The sequence below is a fragment of the Pezoporus flaviventris genome, unplaced genomic scaffold, assembly GCF_033815535.1.
Source record: "Pezoporus flaviventris isolate CSIRO_AGI_PZ_B2104156 unplaced genomic scaffold, CSIRO_AGI_Pfla_v1 ptg000007l, whole genome shotgun sequence".
NCBI classification, from domain to species: Eukaryota; Metazoa; Chordata; class Aves; order Psittaciformes; family Psittacidae; genus Pezoporus; species Pezoporus flaviventris.
Window position 1 is genome coordinate 60,959,789 of NW_026892555.1, and position 15,283 is coordinate 60,975,071.

Here is a 15,283-nt window from a genome sequence, read left to right on the forward strand (position 1 = left end):
TAAACATGAAGCTAAACAGAGCTTACAAAGAATGAGTGGTCCTTGAAGGTTGGTGTTTCAGGAGTGCCTTGGCTGTACATGGACATTCTCCTCTGGAGAGCAGATGCCTTGCTCACATTTCCTGCAGATGGGGTCAAGTCTTCAACATCAAAGGGGCTACGGACACACAAGCAGAGAAAAACAAAAGGCTGTTAGGTTGAGAGAGAAGGAAGCTCAGGTCCACAGAAAGGATGTTTGAAAAGGTGGTTTGTTAGCACATCAAAACCCAGAGGCAGCAAGTTCTTTTAACAGAAATGTTTAAAAGAAAATGTTGCTAATTAGACAGCAGGTTCCCAAGTGTGGTTTTCTGTTCTGGTAAGTGTTCTACTCTCAGACATCACTTATGTAGCATAGTTATTCTTCTCACATGAAAAGTATTCTTGGATTTGAGTTACCAAGTGTCACACATACTAATGAGAAAGGTGCTCTACTATTAATAGAGCTGTTGCATTATAAAGGAAACCAGCAGCTGTTATTGCTGACTTCATGTTTATTGTGTTAGAAGAAACAGCATACATGACTGTAAAAGTTAAATACATCAATGCTTATTCATTTACCTATTTCATTAAAATGCAGTGAGAATTGGGTTTGAATCCTAACACTGTGCTGACCAATGCAGACACATATGGCAATGCTAGGAGATTTCCTACCATCCTCATGGTGAATGAAGCCCTTAAAAGCCGGCTTTTAAAGATGGACAACTTCTGATCTTGGCTAGGCTGGCATAAATCCAAGACAATCTACTGAACTTTACACTAATATTAAAAAAATGAATGCACATATGAGCACTCAGTTCTGTCCCTCTTTTGAGCTTAGGGAAGAATTTTACACTTAAACAATTCTATGATCTCTCATCACTATATGTTTCACATGTCTTTCAATGTCAGTACTTACCAAATCTAATTTAACAGCCGAAACCAGGCACAAACCCCTTTTGCCACAGGTAACACAACGAATCTATGGCTGGCCATGAACTATTTCTCGTCTCCCAAACTTGGGCTACAATTCCTTTCCCATCTGTCTCAGCAGTAAGCAAAATAAAGAGAAGAGACTACATGGATGGACCTTTTCTCTTCTGCAGTGAATTTTTACAGTTGCTTAACCAACCAACCAGTTGTACTTACTACCAGGTGATTTCAAGGTTCAGCTTTATTGTGCCAAGGTCATTAATGTCTACTGCAACCACCTGAGGCCGAGCTGCAAACAGGTCTTTTGTCTCACAGGTAACACTTCCCACAAGGATATGAGTAGCAAGTCCTTTAACTTCTGTGACCTGTAAGAGACCAGAAAAAGACATAGAATCGCAGAGTGGTTTGGGTTGGAAGGGATCTTTAAAGCTCATCCAGTTCCAACCCCCCTGCCACAGGCAGGGACACCTTCCACTAAACCAGGTTGCTCAAAGCCTCGTCCAGCCTGGCCTTGAGCACTGCCAGGGATGGGGCAGCCACAGCTTCTCTGGGCAACTTGTGCCAGTGACTCACCACCCTCACAGTGGATGGAGCAGTGGTGGAAAGACCTGTGTATTTCTCCAGATCAACAGATGCTGCTTTCTTATCTGAGCAGTATTAACAAACTCATCAGGACTGGGATTTTTTGGTTTTTATATATTTTTTATATTTGGTTTATATTTTTTTGTTGGTGGTTTTCTTGAATGCTGTTAGTAAACAGGTTTCCAGTGCTCCCTTGCTTTGATGTAACTGATCTGAGTTCCTGGAGAGTGATGTGAGGCTATGGGGAGAGTTAGGATAACCTCTCCACAAGACTCCCAAACTAGTAAGTCTCACAGCATCTAGGATGGACAATACTATAGTACATCACTCTAGTAGGTATGTTGGAAATACTAATGATAGCTCATTTCGGAAGAGTTTAATGATGCTGATAGTGCGTGAGAAGGCAGCTTCATGACTCCTTGCTTGCAGGCAAAGGAGTCAGCATGTGTACCTTAATGGAAATCAATCCAACAATGAGAGGGAGAAAAACCATTTCTTCTCCATCCCAGCTCTGCTTGCCATTCACTTCTATTTTGCCCTTCAGTTTCCATCGCTGGCGACCGTAACGCATGAAAATCTGAAAAAGAGAAATCCTCGTATTTTCTTGAGAAATCTGCTCTCGTGATGCACAAAAATCAGAAGCAGAACTGGGGAAAAGGGTCAGTAAAACGTTGGAAGAGGTAGTGACTTGGTGCTGCTCCCCATCAAGCCAAAAGGAAAAGGTCTATCCTGCAGTATCTGTGCCTCCCAGCTCTCCTAAACACTTTTGGTAATGTACCTCTTGCCCCAGCTTTTACCTTTGTGTACCTAGATGACAACCAGCTGCAGGAGTTTTAACACTATTTGCAGGAAAGCAGCAACGAGGAGGGCAGGATGAAAGCCCCCATGACATTTCCTGACATCTACAGCTTGCTGGATCTGCTGCCTTCCCAGGCAGAAGAGAGGGTAGATGAGCTCATGGGTATCCCCCATCAGAGGCCTCGCCAGCTGTGAGACTTTGGCTGCCCGGTGATGCATATAACAATGCAGTAAGACAATTTGAAGTGATAAGAGCAGCAAGCCCATTTTGGGCTGCGGGGTTGCCTGGGAGAGAGCTGTACCAACTAATTGGCCCCACAGGGGAAGCACACGCTTGCAGGCATGAAAGCATCAGGAGAGATTTCTCACAGGGAATGAGAGTGGGAACAAATGAATCAATGATCAAGACATCTGGGAAGTACAGGTTGGGGAGATCCATTACCAAGCCACTGTGATTTATTGCAGGGTTAGCTCTGTTCTCTATAGAGCTGGAGGCTTTTACTTAATTAACCTGCTGATAATATTCTCCACTGGAATGTTGTACTGACCAGAGATCCTGACACAGACTCATAGCAGGTAATGTCTGGGTCTCAAGAAATGGTTATTCTTTCTGCTGCTCTGCTTTATGAGGAAGTAAAGTCTTAGCATCCAGTAAGGATGTGTTCAGTTTGCTCTACATGCATGGGATGCGACATATGCATTTTCCAGGGGAATTAGAAAAGTTTGTCACAAATAAAATTTTTAAAAGTTAAAAAGCATAAAGAAAACTTGTAGTCCTTCTAATAGACATTATCCAGTGCTCTGACTATAATTTTCAGGTCTTCCGACAGATGCCTTGGCAAAGGCAGACATAAGGAGAACTATAAGGTTTTTCAGAGCGTATACTGGAAAAATAATTGCTGTTTCTTGGGGTGCTGATGTGAAAAGGTCTTATTCATTTTGATGTGAAAAGCAGCAGAAATCTGCCTTCTGATTCTTTTACTATTAAATAAACCATAAACCAATGCAAACATACCTCGTATTGATCTCCTGGGCAGAGCCGAGCGAAGCCAGCCAGACCTGAGAAGGAAAGACATGAGGGGCTATGGGAGGGCCTGGGCCCGGTGGTGTCCGGCAGCGGGTTGCAGTGGGGCGCCCAAGGCCACTGCTGCTGTGCTTGGACAGGAAAGGGTGGCAGCACCCTACAGCCCATTCAGCCACTTGCTGGGAGGTGTCTGTAACCCCCCTCTTATTTCTGCCTCCTTTCCCCCCAGTCTTATAGAATCATAGAATAGTTAGGGTTGGAAAGGACCTTAAGATCATCAATCTTAATTTTCTTTCTATTTTTTTCCAGTACATAATGAATTGGGTTGGGGCTTCTTGCATAAGAAAGACTTGCACTTCCCACCTGGTTTATCCTGAAGAGCTCCAAGTTTCCTTTTATGTAATAATTATACAAAAAGAAGAAACAGCTTCCTGACATCATCTGGCTTCAGAAGCTCGGCTTAACACCCTTACTATCGCATGGTGCAGGTGAGCTGTGGAATACCATGCACTGCTTGCTTCCTAGCACTAATCAGATGGAGCTATACATTTTAACACAGATTCCCTTTTAGTACATCTTAATAGAGAGACAGTAAATGAGACAGGCTCCTTCTGCTTGGCATTTCCTTAACATTATCATTCCCATACTAGCTGAGTATCTTTCAATAGTAAATACATCACAAAAAGTGACTGACATCTGTAAAATGAGATTTACCCATCTTTCCCCAGAGGGGGAGTAGTGCAGCAAAGCACTAGTGTTTATTTGATCTTTTCAGTATTTTTTCTTTAAGGCAGCACATGGTGATGCTATTTCTATACTGGCGCTGTGCATATGAAGTGAAAGTTTCCTGAGGAACCATGCTGAAATCCCAGGGAAGCTACTGTCCCTCTCCTAGCCTTGCGACCTTCTCTTCTATAGGATTGAACTGGTGGTTTTTCATTCAGAGGGATCCTCCCCTTTCTCACAGATCTCCTCAGTAGGTAGGAGAGCTGCACCTCTTTTGCTATAGAAATTTACCAGCTTTGCCTGGGTAAGCCTAAAACTATGCCTCTAGTAGTGTAGCAATGCCCAAAGAAACCATCTTGAGGAGACATACGAAGCCTGTGGCAGAGAAAGGAATGAAACCAAGATTGCTGGGGTCTTCAGGCTGCGTTTGTCTTAAAATGCCATGACTGAACCTATATGGGTGTGTTAAAATCAAAGCAAGTATGGTGAGCCCTAGTATTGGCTTTATTTGCTGGGCTGAATTAGTCCCCATCCCTGAATGCAGTCGTGGCCTGTCCCTGTGGCCTGCTTGATCCTCCTCTTCCATTTCTTTGACCAGAAAAGAGTTTTCTTCAGTCGTCTTACTGTGCAGCCCTTACAGAGGGGCCCTTGCACAGCACTCATATTACCAATTCCTTCCTAGTTTATTTACTGTTTATAAATAATTCAAGCTTACTAGCACTTCACTGCTGCTTCTTTCTCCCCAGGCACACTTTTATAAGTGAATTTGATCTCTGCTGGGATACATCACTGGAAGTATCTGAGGAAAATAAAAGGTCCTTTCTTTGCTCAGTGGATGGGGTTGGAGGGTGGGGAAGCACAGCTTAAAATTCCACATGGATGCTGTCTGGAGTCAAGGTCTGTGAGTGGTGGCTGGCCTAACCAGGCTTGTCAAGTCTCTTCAGCCTGATGAACAGGGGACTAAGAGCTTATTTGATTACAGGGGATACAGTACTTTCCTAGGAAACAACATTTTGGTAACTGACTGGCTTCTGGGGACCAAACACATGGCAGAAGCCAATGGCTACTATACAAGCACCATGCCTGTAGTGTAAATGGAATGGGTGATTGCTCCTGGGGTGTCAGCACAAGTAATTAGGGAATAGGGTCCTTACGTGGCTGTGGTAAGGTGGCAGGGCCACCTGAAGCTCACACAGCCTGTGCAGCCCTGCCCATGTGCAGGATGCTGGACATGTGGGCACATGGACTGCGGTTGTGGTGCTGGGCTCCATGCTGCAGAGCCCCTGGTGCATCAGGCCAGTGTATTGCGTTCCGTGTGTGAGACAGCTGGGTGTTTCACCTCCTGCTATCTTGGTACTTCCAAGAGGCAGAGGGGCATTTCCCTACACATCGTAACAGGACACACTGATTCCATACAGGCACTTCTAAATTTCCACTGTTTAATTTCAGCACCTGATTAACCCCTGAGCAGTAATCTAAGCCTGCAGAGAAGTTTATTCTCTTTATTTTGAAAAATAATTAGGCTTTTGGGGGGGCTTTTTTTGAATACCAGTTGTAAAAATGCAGTGTGGGTCCCCTGCTCCCTGGCAGCGCTGTGTAGTTTGGCTTGCTTTCAGTGTAAGTGACAGAGGGCACAACGTAAAAATAACTTTCACTGGAATGGCTAGGAACAGATAAGATTTGGGGAGAGGAATGCTTTGATTTTAAATTAGATCCTAAAGTTAGCTGGATATACTGCAGTATAACTTAAGGGAGGGGCTTGCTCTGTGATCTGCAGGCTTTTGTGCTAGAGCTGTTGTCAGCTTTAGCAGTGGCTGGATTGTCCTATTGTATTCCTGTTCCTAGGGAAGACTATCTAAATAGAAATCTTAGATGTCCTAATTAGAGAATACTGAACAATACAGCATTTCTCTTTGCTATTTTCTAATTTGGGCTTCTTTATGTTACGAGAACTGTGTTCAGAGGTAGCTGTTGTTCAAGGTTTGTGCTCAGCTCTCGCACATGAATGCAGCACCTGACTTCTTGAGAGCTCATAAGCTTCGCTGGAGGATTTGGACATAGAAAGTAGAAGGGGCCAGACCTTTTTCAGCACAGACGTTTGTGACACCATGACATCTTCTGCAACATGTCCTGCTGTCAGGAACTGTGCATTGCGCTGCATTTACAGCAAGTAAAGGAACGCTTTGCGGCACCTGGTGTGATGCAGTGCCCTTTCTACACTACGTGACCTCATGTTTCCTTCAGCATGTTCATGCTATGATTCTGCTGTGAGTTTTTGTATAGCAATATCTGACTTGGTTTCTGTGTGTTCATCTTGTCACTTTACATCTATGCATCTTTGACTGCCTTTCCAGTACTGAAGAGTGGGGGCTTTAAAACCTGAGGTTTGGTGCTGTGGGATGGAGCTAGGAGAACTCTTAACAGCTGCTGCACTTGTTTCTCTCATACGAGAGCACAGAGTAACTATTTTAACTTAATCTAAGCTAGACCATGTCAGTGCAACCACAAGAAACAACTAACTCAGCTGTGACAAGGCAGGCAGAATCAAAGCCCTGTATGAGATTGGTAAGCTTTAAAAAATGCACCAGCAGATTTTTTAAATGGCAAGATTTCAAGTGAAGAATTAAGAGTGCATGTGTATTTCGATGCTGATTTTGTTTCCTAGAACTATTTTCAGGCCAGTGATTGAAGATCCAAAAAAAGATATCCCCCTACAATCTCTTCTTTAAGAGTCTTAAAGGGATAACAGGATTAGCAATAGCCAGTGATTCACTGGTGCTTCAAGTAAAACTGATTCCATTGTATGCAAACCTGTCAAGTCTCCTGTCATAAAGACAAGGAGGAAAATGAAAAGGTGGGTGCCACCACAGAGTTATCTAGGTGATTAAATGGTAAACTACCTCAGCTCTTTGCTTTTTTATGTTTGTTTGAAAATAGCAGTAATCAGGATCAGCAAAAGTAAAGGACTTGCAAACATCTGTTGTCAAATTAAGGAAGTTTTGAACTTCAGCTCCGTGGGCATTCAACACCATTTCCCAGTCATCTACTTAAAGGATTATGAAAAGGCAAAGGGGACAGCAGCCTTCGAAACTGAATTGCTCTGGCTATCAGGGGAGTGTCTGAGGGAAGTAATTAGCCTTGAAAACAAGAAGCAGTATCCCAGAATGTCTCTCTGTTAGCTTTGATGGTCCTGGTTCTGTGATCCTTTCCAGTGTGCAGGGGTGTAAGCTGGGGATTTGAGGGCTGAACAATGCCTGTGGTGGGGGGCAAACCACGCCTATCATAAATACACATCACAGCAGTGTGTCTCGCTAGCATGCACAGTGGCTGCTACTATTTTGGAGAAAGGAGGGAAAGGTGAAAAGGCAATTACCTTTCATCTTGATGCAAAACTCCCCCAATAGGCTCTCCAGCTCTGCTTCTATGGTACACATGTTCTGTGTTGGAAAAGAGAACGGTGAGGTCAGACAAACCCTCTCTCTGCCTTTTTTTCTTTTTTCCTTTTTTTTTTAAGGTCTATTTGGAAGGGAAGATTCTGTCATGCAGATGAAAGCTGTGTTGCAATAAAATCAGTCCGCTGAGCCATCCTTGCTCTTTAGCTACGTCTGACCCTAAAAATGGCAGCTGAGCTGTGCCTGCTCCCACCAAAGCTGAATGTAACCCTGAGCTCTTCTTCTGTTGCACTGTAATCCTCCCGTTGGCACAGGGCAGTTGCGGCCCTTGAAGCATGACCTGGTCACTCCTCCATTCCCCTCCAGCCAGGAGATGTGCCAGCAGCAGCTCCATGCCAAAGTGGCTCCCAGAATGATTTAACATGAACTACATTAAGAAAAAAAAGGCTCTGTGAGGCGTTATTGGACCCAATCCGGTTCTTCCACCAGATTTAGGAAGGGTGTTACAGCTTGTATGCTGGGATGTTTGCAGCGCTATTAGACCCTTGTTCATCTACTGCCTGTTTAAATAAAATAGATCACAGTAAGTAAAATAGGATGGGTTGCAGCAGATATCTGTATACATGTGGGTTCCAGCCAACCTGCTATCCCCAAATTTGCAGTGGTTGGAGTGTAAGTAGGTTCAGGGCAGATTTATGCTTTTTTCTTGTGCAGCAGTTCCTGGGTGTAACCCTGCTCTCATAGAGCATAAACATTATTATTTCAAGGAACTTGCTGGGCCCATGTACCCTCTCTAACTCACTAGGTATCGAGTTGAAGACAAATAAGTAATAATTCTTTGCTGAGTTTGCTTTTGATCCCTTTATTTGGATGAAATTCTCCCTGAAACCAGTGGCAAAGTTCCCATGGCCTTCAAACAGCATGAGAGCAAAAAGAGCAAACTGATGAGGCTGTACCTCTGTGTACTCCTTGTAACTCCTGTTGATTTCAGTTAAACTCTCCCGAGCTGCTTTGCTGGCAGGAGACATTGCAAAGGCTTGTTTCATTTTGCTGGCACCATCGCAGAGACGTCTTTGGATACAATAGGCTTCATAAAGCTCATCCACCTAGTGGGAAAAAGGAAAGCGTATTGGAAAAAAAAACAAGAACCCCATCAAAATAAAACCAGCCATGAAGTCATTTGCATTGTAAGGAAACTCAGCCAAGCGGTTAGATCCAATGGAGGGGCTGAGCAAATGAAGCTGTGATACTGTTACAGTCTGTGAAAAAGAAACACAAGATAAAAATCACTTCCAATGTAAAAATCTCATTACAGTAAATGCTGCCAGCAATTCACCTGTTTGCCCTGCTTGCCTTTAACCATAGCATCTCCCTTTCCCCCATACGTGGGGTTATGTGCAATCATAACTGTAGAGCAGGCATGCAGCAAGCCTCTCAAATATATTGGTGTGGAAAAACTCTTTCAAAGGCAACTGCAATGCTCACACTGCCAAATCGGATTGGATGCATTAAATGGAACATTTAACAGGGCCAGCAATGTCTTCTGTATTGCTAAGGTCAGCTATGCATCAAAGCTGTTGCAGTATTTGACCAACAGGTAGTGTTGGAAAGTGGAAGTGATTCTTGGAATTCTCACTGCCCATCCTCCAGAAACTGGGAGTCATAGTCAGAATCAGCACAAGTAAGGGGCTTAGAAACAGCTGATGTCAAATTGAACTTCAGCCCCTCAGGCTGATAATTTCCTTGTCATCTTGTTAAACTCCTTTGCCGTGACTTGGGCACCCAACATTTCGTAAGCACTCTGGAAGTTTTGCAAAAACCTAGTCACACGCTGCTCACCTGGATCCAGCTTCAGAGTGCAATGGATTTACAAGTCTCAAGCTTTGGTTTCCCTTTTCCCTCTAATCCCTGCTCTAAATGTATATATTTATTCCATCTGAGAGGTTCAGGAAGAGTCCACAGTGGTATAGCTGGTGAATGTATATGTTTCCCAGCAGAATTTCTCTCTATGAACGCATCCAGTACCTTGACTTGTTAATGTATGACTTTTTGTTGCTGCACTAGAGATAAGGCTGATGCAACAATCCAGGGATGTTCCAAATCCCATATTCTAAGCCTTGTTTAACCTCTAACAAAATGTGCTGTTGCTTATTTGTTTGGAATGGGACTGGTCTTCCTGACAGCTTCAAAGCCTTAAGTTTTTTCCAAGGGTAGCTTGGATACCTGATGTCTGAAGCCTCTGACTTGAGGGATCACTAACCAAAACAGGGACTGCTTTGCAAATTGAAAGAGTTCAGCAAAGGGTAGTGGGCGCACAGGTAGCATTTTGCCATTTCCAAGTTACAAAATAAGCCTCTTGGAGTCACTGCTATGTCTTTTGTAAGTCAGCAAGCTAAAGACAGACACTATAAATAGCTGTCACTTGGTATTTACTTCTGCCATCAGGGTGAAGTGTTTGCCTAGGGTTGATGTTGTGCCCTGCCATGTGTACATGGCTAGGGCATGCTCATCTGCCCCCTAAATACACAGGCTCTGCTGCTGTGCTTCCCACTTCCCTCATTTTGGTTTCTCTATGGAATGGGGCAGAATGCATTGCTCTGGCTCTGATTTGGTGCTGCTGAAAAAGACCTTCTCTATTGGACAGAGCCTTGGGCAACATGGTTAAGTGTGAGGTGTCCCTGCCCAGGGCAGGGTGGTTGGAACTGGATGATTTTAAGGTCCTTTCCAACACAAACCATTTTATGATTGCAAAGAAAGATGTTTCTTTACCTGCCCAAGCCTGTAAGCTTTAACACAGCACAGCACAGCTCAGTTCCTTTTGTCTCTGTTGTTGTGGGTTACAGAAAGTGAACTAATGTACTCGGCAAGCTTGAGTAATACTGACCAGCATTACCCCTTGTGTTCGGTGCTTTTCAGTCCTATAATAAGCCCAGAAGCCATTAAATCCAAGCAGGCTGGAGTGGGAAGGACTTGGAAAGAAATGTTTTTTAAGCACTAATTTTGCCATTCATGTTGCCAGCAAGAGAGAAGGTGGTTTGGGGAACAAAATCTCAGTCTATTGCCTTATGATTTATATTTTTTTTCTAGCTCCAAGAGCAAGAGAAAACTCAAATTGAAAGGTATGGATGGGTTGTTATAATTGGAGCACTTCAAGCTGCATGAATGCTTTTCAAATGACTCTCTAAAGACATTTCATCCATCAAAAATAATTCAGTCTTTTGTCAGGCTCAGAAAAGCAACTAATCACTAGCAGATATGTTTATAAGTAGAAGAATACATGCCATGGATTTTGCCCGGCTGTAAAATGTATTAGTCACAACTACCTCTACTGAATACTCTCACTGATGTGATCAAGTGGACGTGGGCCCCAAACCATGCAGCAAAAGCGTTAGCAGTGAAATCCAGGAATAAATCCAATCTAGCTGCTGCGTACGGTAGAGACAATTGCTGAATTAAATTACTTTCAGATGCAACTCTCCTTCTACCTATAGTTTAACAAAAAGTGTGCATCGAGATAGATTTTCCCAGCCAGTGTCAAACCCTATGTTCTCTCTGTACTAACAGTGGGTGGGAGTGTTTCAGGGCACGGCTGCACCTCAGGGACTACAAACCATGTGGAAGCCTTTCTTTGGCTCTGATGACCAGCCCATCACAGTAAAAATAACTGAATCTGGGAGAGGCTTCATCAAGTGAGCCTCCCTGGAGAAGAGGGGCAGCAGGAGGCCAAAGGTTTGTTTTCATAATAACATAGGAGCAGATGCAGAAGAAAGAGGATAGGAGTGCTCATTACCTTGCTAATGTGGAACTCCAGCCTTCTCATATATCTTTCGACTGCTTTGATTTGCTGGAGGAGAGGAAGAGGTAGAGGGTGAGGCACATGAAACAAATCAGTAAGACACCACCACACTTTCTCTGCTAGTCCCCATGGATCTGAGAGATGACTCCTCAAAACACAGAGGGTTTCAGTGCCCTTGAATCTGGAATCAGCTGGCCCACCTTGCTACCATTAATCTGCTGCTGACAGCAGAATTCACTGACTTGCGCGCCTAATATATTTTCAAAAAGGGGTTGTCTTTGATGGGATTCCTCTAGTTTTTAAAATTTTTAAATGAGAAAACAAACAAACAAACGCAGAGAGCCTTTTTAACCCAAAATACTGTACTTTCAAGTACTTTGAAACCCAGTATTAAAATTGGATCAGATTTTGCATTTCAAAATCCATTCTCTTCCTTAGCAAACACTTTCTGACAGCAAAACCAGGCCTGGCATTTTGACTGAAAGAAAAAGCCAGACTTGTTCAGGAAACATTTTTGAAAGTTTCCTTTTTGTTTCACCCAAATCTTCCTGCAGGGAGAAATATGTCCAGCTTTTCCTAACCAGGAACTGGCAGGAGCAGGGATGAGCCAGGGCTTGACCCGGCTCCCACAAGACCCCCCTGGGGTGCCTGTGCCAGCCTCCCAGACACCTGGATCTGGCAGGGCCATGCTGCAGAAGGTGACAGCTTTAATGGCTGGCAGCTGACAGCAATAGGAGGTCTCATTCCTCTGTCTCCCTCCTCCCCTGCGCAGGGGTCTCCTTCCTTCCCTGTGCTTGTCCCAGAGCCTGTTTAACTTGATGGACCCTGTGACAGGGCTGAAAAGGTAAGTTTGATGCTGGGTTAGTGAGCACATCTGGTTGCCAGAGGTTCTGGATAATATCCCTGGGAAGAGGAGGGGAGTGGGACTTCTTCCTTTCCAAGAGCAAATTGTCAGATAACTTCTCCCTCAGCAGTGCTGGCCTGACCATTAGATCTGGCTGAGAGGTTTCCCATGCCAGCTACCTATATACTGTAAGGGTACTAACTTCCTTGCAAAACCAGTGTCAAAGGGAGTAACATACCTTATCTAAATCGTACAGGACTCCCTGCAACAGAAAGCACAAAACTGTGATTAATTTTGCAGCATAACAGCACTATGAGAAACTTGATGAACTATGAGAAATTTGATGGACCGTGAGAAAGTAACATTTGTCAGTCAATAGAAATCAGAAATTGGTCACAAATAAGACCAGGGCTGGAAGGGAAGAAGAGCATCAGTGCAATGTCTCAGTATCCCACTCCCACCCCCTGGCTGCCCCAGCACCTCGAGGAGGTTCACTGTGCATTCACACAATGAAAAAGCATTACACGTACCAGGCGTGAGTTTCTTTTCATGTCTTTTAACTGAGTAGTCAACTTATCCAGCTCTGTCTGGTGAACTTCCAGATACTCACTGTAAACACAAGCCAGAGAAAGGACGCATGAACTCTGCAGCACACAGTGAGCTGGCTGCTGATCATCCTAAAAGAAAATCTCTCCAACAAATGTCTTTCTTTACTGGATATGTTTTCAGACAAGAGCTCATCCGCATCAACCTGTCCTAAATGCAGCTCCCTGCTGCTTTTGGGGGAATAAATAGGAGCCAAGTATTCAGCTGTGTTTTAGCTGTATATTAGCTGTGTATAGCACTTATTTAGCTTGGTGTTCTCCTCTCACTGAACAGCCAGTTTCAAGTTTGCTAATCTGCTGCTTACTTTGTGGGCTGGTGCCTTCCAGTTACTGCCCTTGTATCTGGCTGGTTAAAGCCCGGTTATCGTCTGGGATGTTATCTCAAAGGAGATAGGATTCTAAGAAATCTATTTTTAGTAGGATTCTAAGAAATTCAGAGTAAAGAAAAAATAATCTGATTTTGAAACCCCAGCCTTTGGGAGCTTTCCTAGCAATTTCAGTGGAAATGGGTTTCTGCCCCCTGTATTCCTGTTTCCCATGCAAGTATTTCAGATCCTAAGTGTTATAATCCAGGCTCCAATAGGTATATGCTCCTCTCCTACAGTTAAGGATCCCTGTTCCTGTGATACATTTCTCTAGGCTATAAAATGCCACAGGAAGTGTCAATCAGAAGCAGGATAAAGGCTCTTACTCCAGGCCACTCTTCAGGGCTCGGTAGACCTCTTCCATCCTTTTAGGCTGGGGCTCTTTGGGCGTGGTGCTGTTCTTGTGGCCCAAATTATGCATTTTCTTCACCTTTGCTTGGGGCTTCTTGAGTGCAGAGGAATTTTCAATAAAGGAGTTACACCTGCAAAATGAACATCAAAGAGGAGGAAATCCCTATAAATCACAACCATCTCAAGGGAGGCGTAGCTTGGAGAAATCTTCTGATATTATCTCTGCTAGCAGAAAGGAATCTGGTGCTGTGCCTGCCAGTTGAAGGACTGTGTTTGTTTACAGGTTAAGAGGTCTGAGCAGCCCGGGACATGCGCTGTAGGCTTTTGATGTGCCAGTTGCCTTCCTGAGATATGAATGCAGGTCTGGAAATGCCGCGCTGACTATGAGGCTCATCAGACGTTTCTCTGTCTTATACCATGCCTGTCCTGCCTCACATTGCTCAGCCACAGCCATAAAAGAGCTGAGCTACATCCAGGTACAAGAAACACAAGGGAGCCCAGATAATCTGTGCCATAAAATGTGGGGGCTCCTAAGGAAGATTTGGCTCAGTTAAGAGTGCCTCTGGAGGACAGCATCACGCCTCTGGTCTTGAGCATGGACCATATTTAGCTCTGTATGAAGAGGGAGAATAGTTGTGCTACGTATAAGTGAATCTCCTGGGGACAGGTCAGCATCTAACAACCATTGCTGGCTTGACCTGACAACAGGAGGCGGCCCTTTGCCTGCTGTTCCTCAGCTGCTAACTGGTGGTCCGGCACCAGGAGATAGTGATTTCCACAAGATAAAATTAATTGTAAAGTAGCCTCTGGGGGCACTGGGGACTGGATAACTTGCTAAGTGCCTGATTCAAAGCCCTAAATCCTGTCTAGCTAAAGGGTAGTGCAAGGAAAGGCTCTAAAGCTAACCTCTGCCCTGTTTCAAGCAGGGCATGAAGGCAGGCAGCCCTGCAAGGGAAACAGAGGTGTTTCGAATTCATAGCAGCACTGCAATGGAAAAAACTGTCTTTTAGGCAGGAACAGTCTTAAACTGGGGGCGGTGGGTAGCGTATTGTGTTCCAGCACATGTCTCATGTTGAAAAGATCACTGCATAAGTTAGTAAATTAAAATGATTCTCTGAAATGCTCTCACAGCTCTGAGGCATGTGAGGAAGCCCTGCATTAATGGGGGAGAGGCAAACAGGCACTTGGGTAGTTAAGGTAGATGGTAACAGCTTGATTATACAAACAATACATAGAAAGATTTTTGCCTAGATTTCCTCTCACAAGTCAGGGAGAAGGCAGTCTTCTCTCACCTCTTTTCCACCTTCACCCCTAAACCCCAGTGCTCCCTTAGGACCCAACTTGGAAATTCCCCTTAGAAAGCACAGCACTTGCCTGGAGCGTCTCTCCTGAAGCCCGCTGAAACCAGCGAAAGACTGGCTTCTAATAATCCCATTAGGACCTCCTGGAGAGAATGAGTGTGATCCTATTGACATGATTTCAGGGAGCCTGGATGATATTCCTGAAAAACAACAGAAAGCAGGTCAGTGATGGAGGAGGATAAGAGGCAGGCAGTGAGGCTGGGGCTGCCTGGTGTCCATTAGTTATGGTAAGGGGTAACCAAATCCCAGGAGGAGCCGTGAGCCAGGGCACGAATCTGTTTGCGTTGCCAAATTGTCCTGACCCAAAAATAAAATGGTCCGATTTTAACTTCTGACTTACAGCCCAGGATCTACTGAAAATGTGCCAGAGACACCAAGAGGGTCTAATTGTGGGACTAGGAACTAGTCCCAGTGCCATCCCTGATATCTGCCATGCCTGGCATGCTTCTCCTCCAGTTCTGGTGTCCCCATCTGCTACATCAGGGTGTCCTG

At 44.4% G+C, this 15,283-nt stretch overlaps 1 protein-coding gene across 1 annotated transcript in view; it reads right to left on the reverse strand.

Annotated features, from left to right (window-relative positions):
* Window positions 1-15,283, reverse strand: part of RIPOR2 (RHO family interacting cell polarization regulator 2) — a 64,132-nt gene that overhangs the window by 17,054 nt on the left and 31,795 nt on the right. The window contains 11 exon segments of the mRNA XM_061448945.1: window positions 27-156; window positions 1,164-1,312; window positions 1,981-2,106; window positions 3,343-3,386; window positions 7,451-7,514; window positions 8,426-8,575; window positions 11,260-11,313; window positions 12,348-12,371; window positions 12,640-12,718; window positions 13,406-13,561; window positions 14,805-14,931. Coding sequence (XP_061304929.1) covers window positions 27-156; window positions 1,164-1,312; window positions 1,981-2,106; window positions 3,343-3,386; window positions 7,451-7,514; window positions 8,426-8,575; window positions 11,260-11,313; window positions 12,348-12,371; window positions 12,640-12,718; window positions 13,406-13,561; window positions 14,805-14,931 — 1,103 coding nt within the window.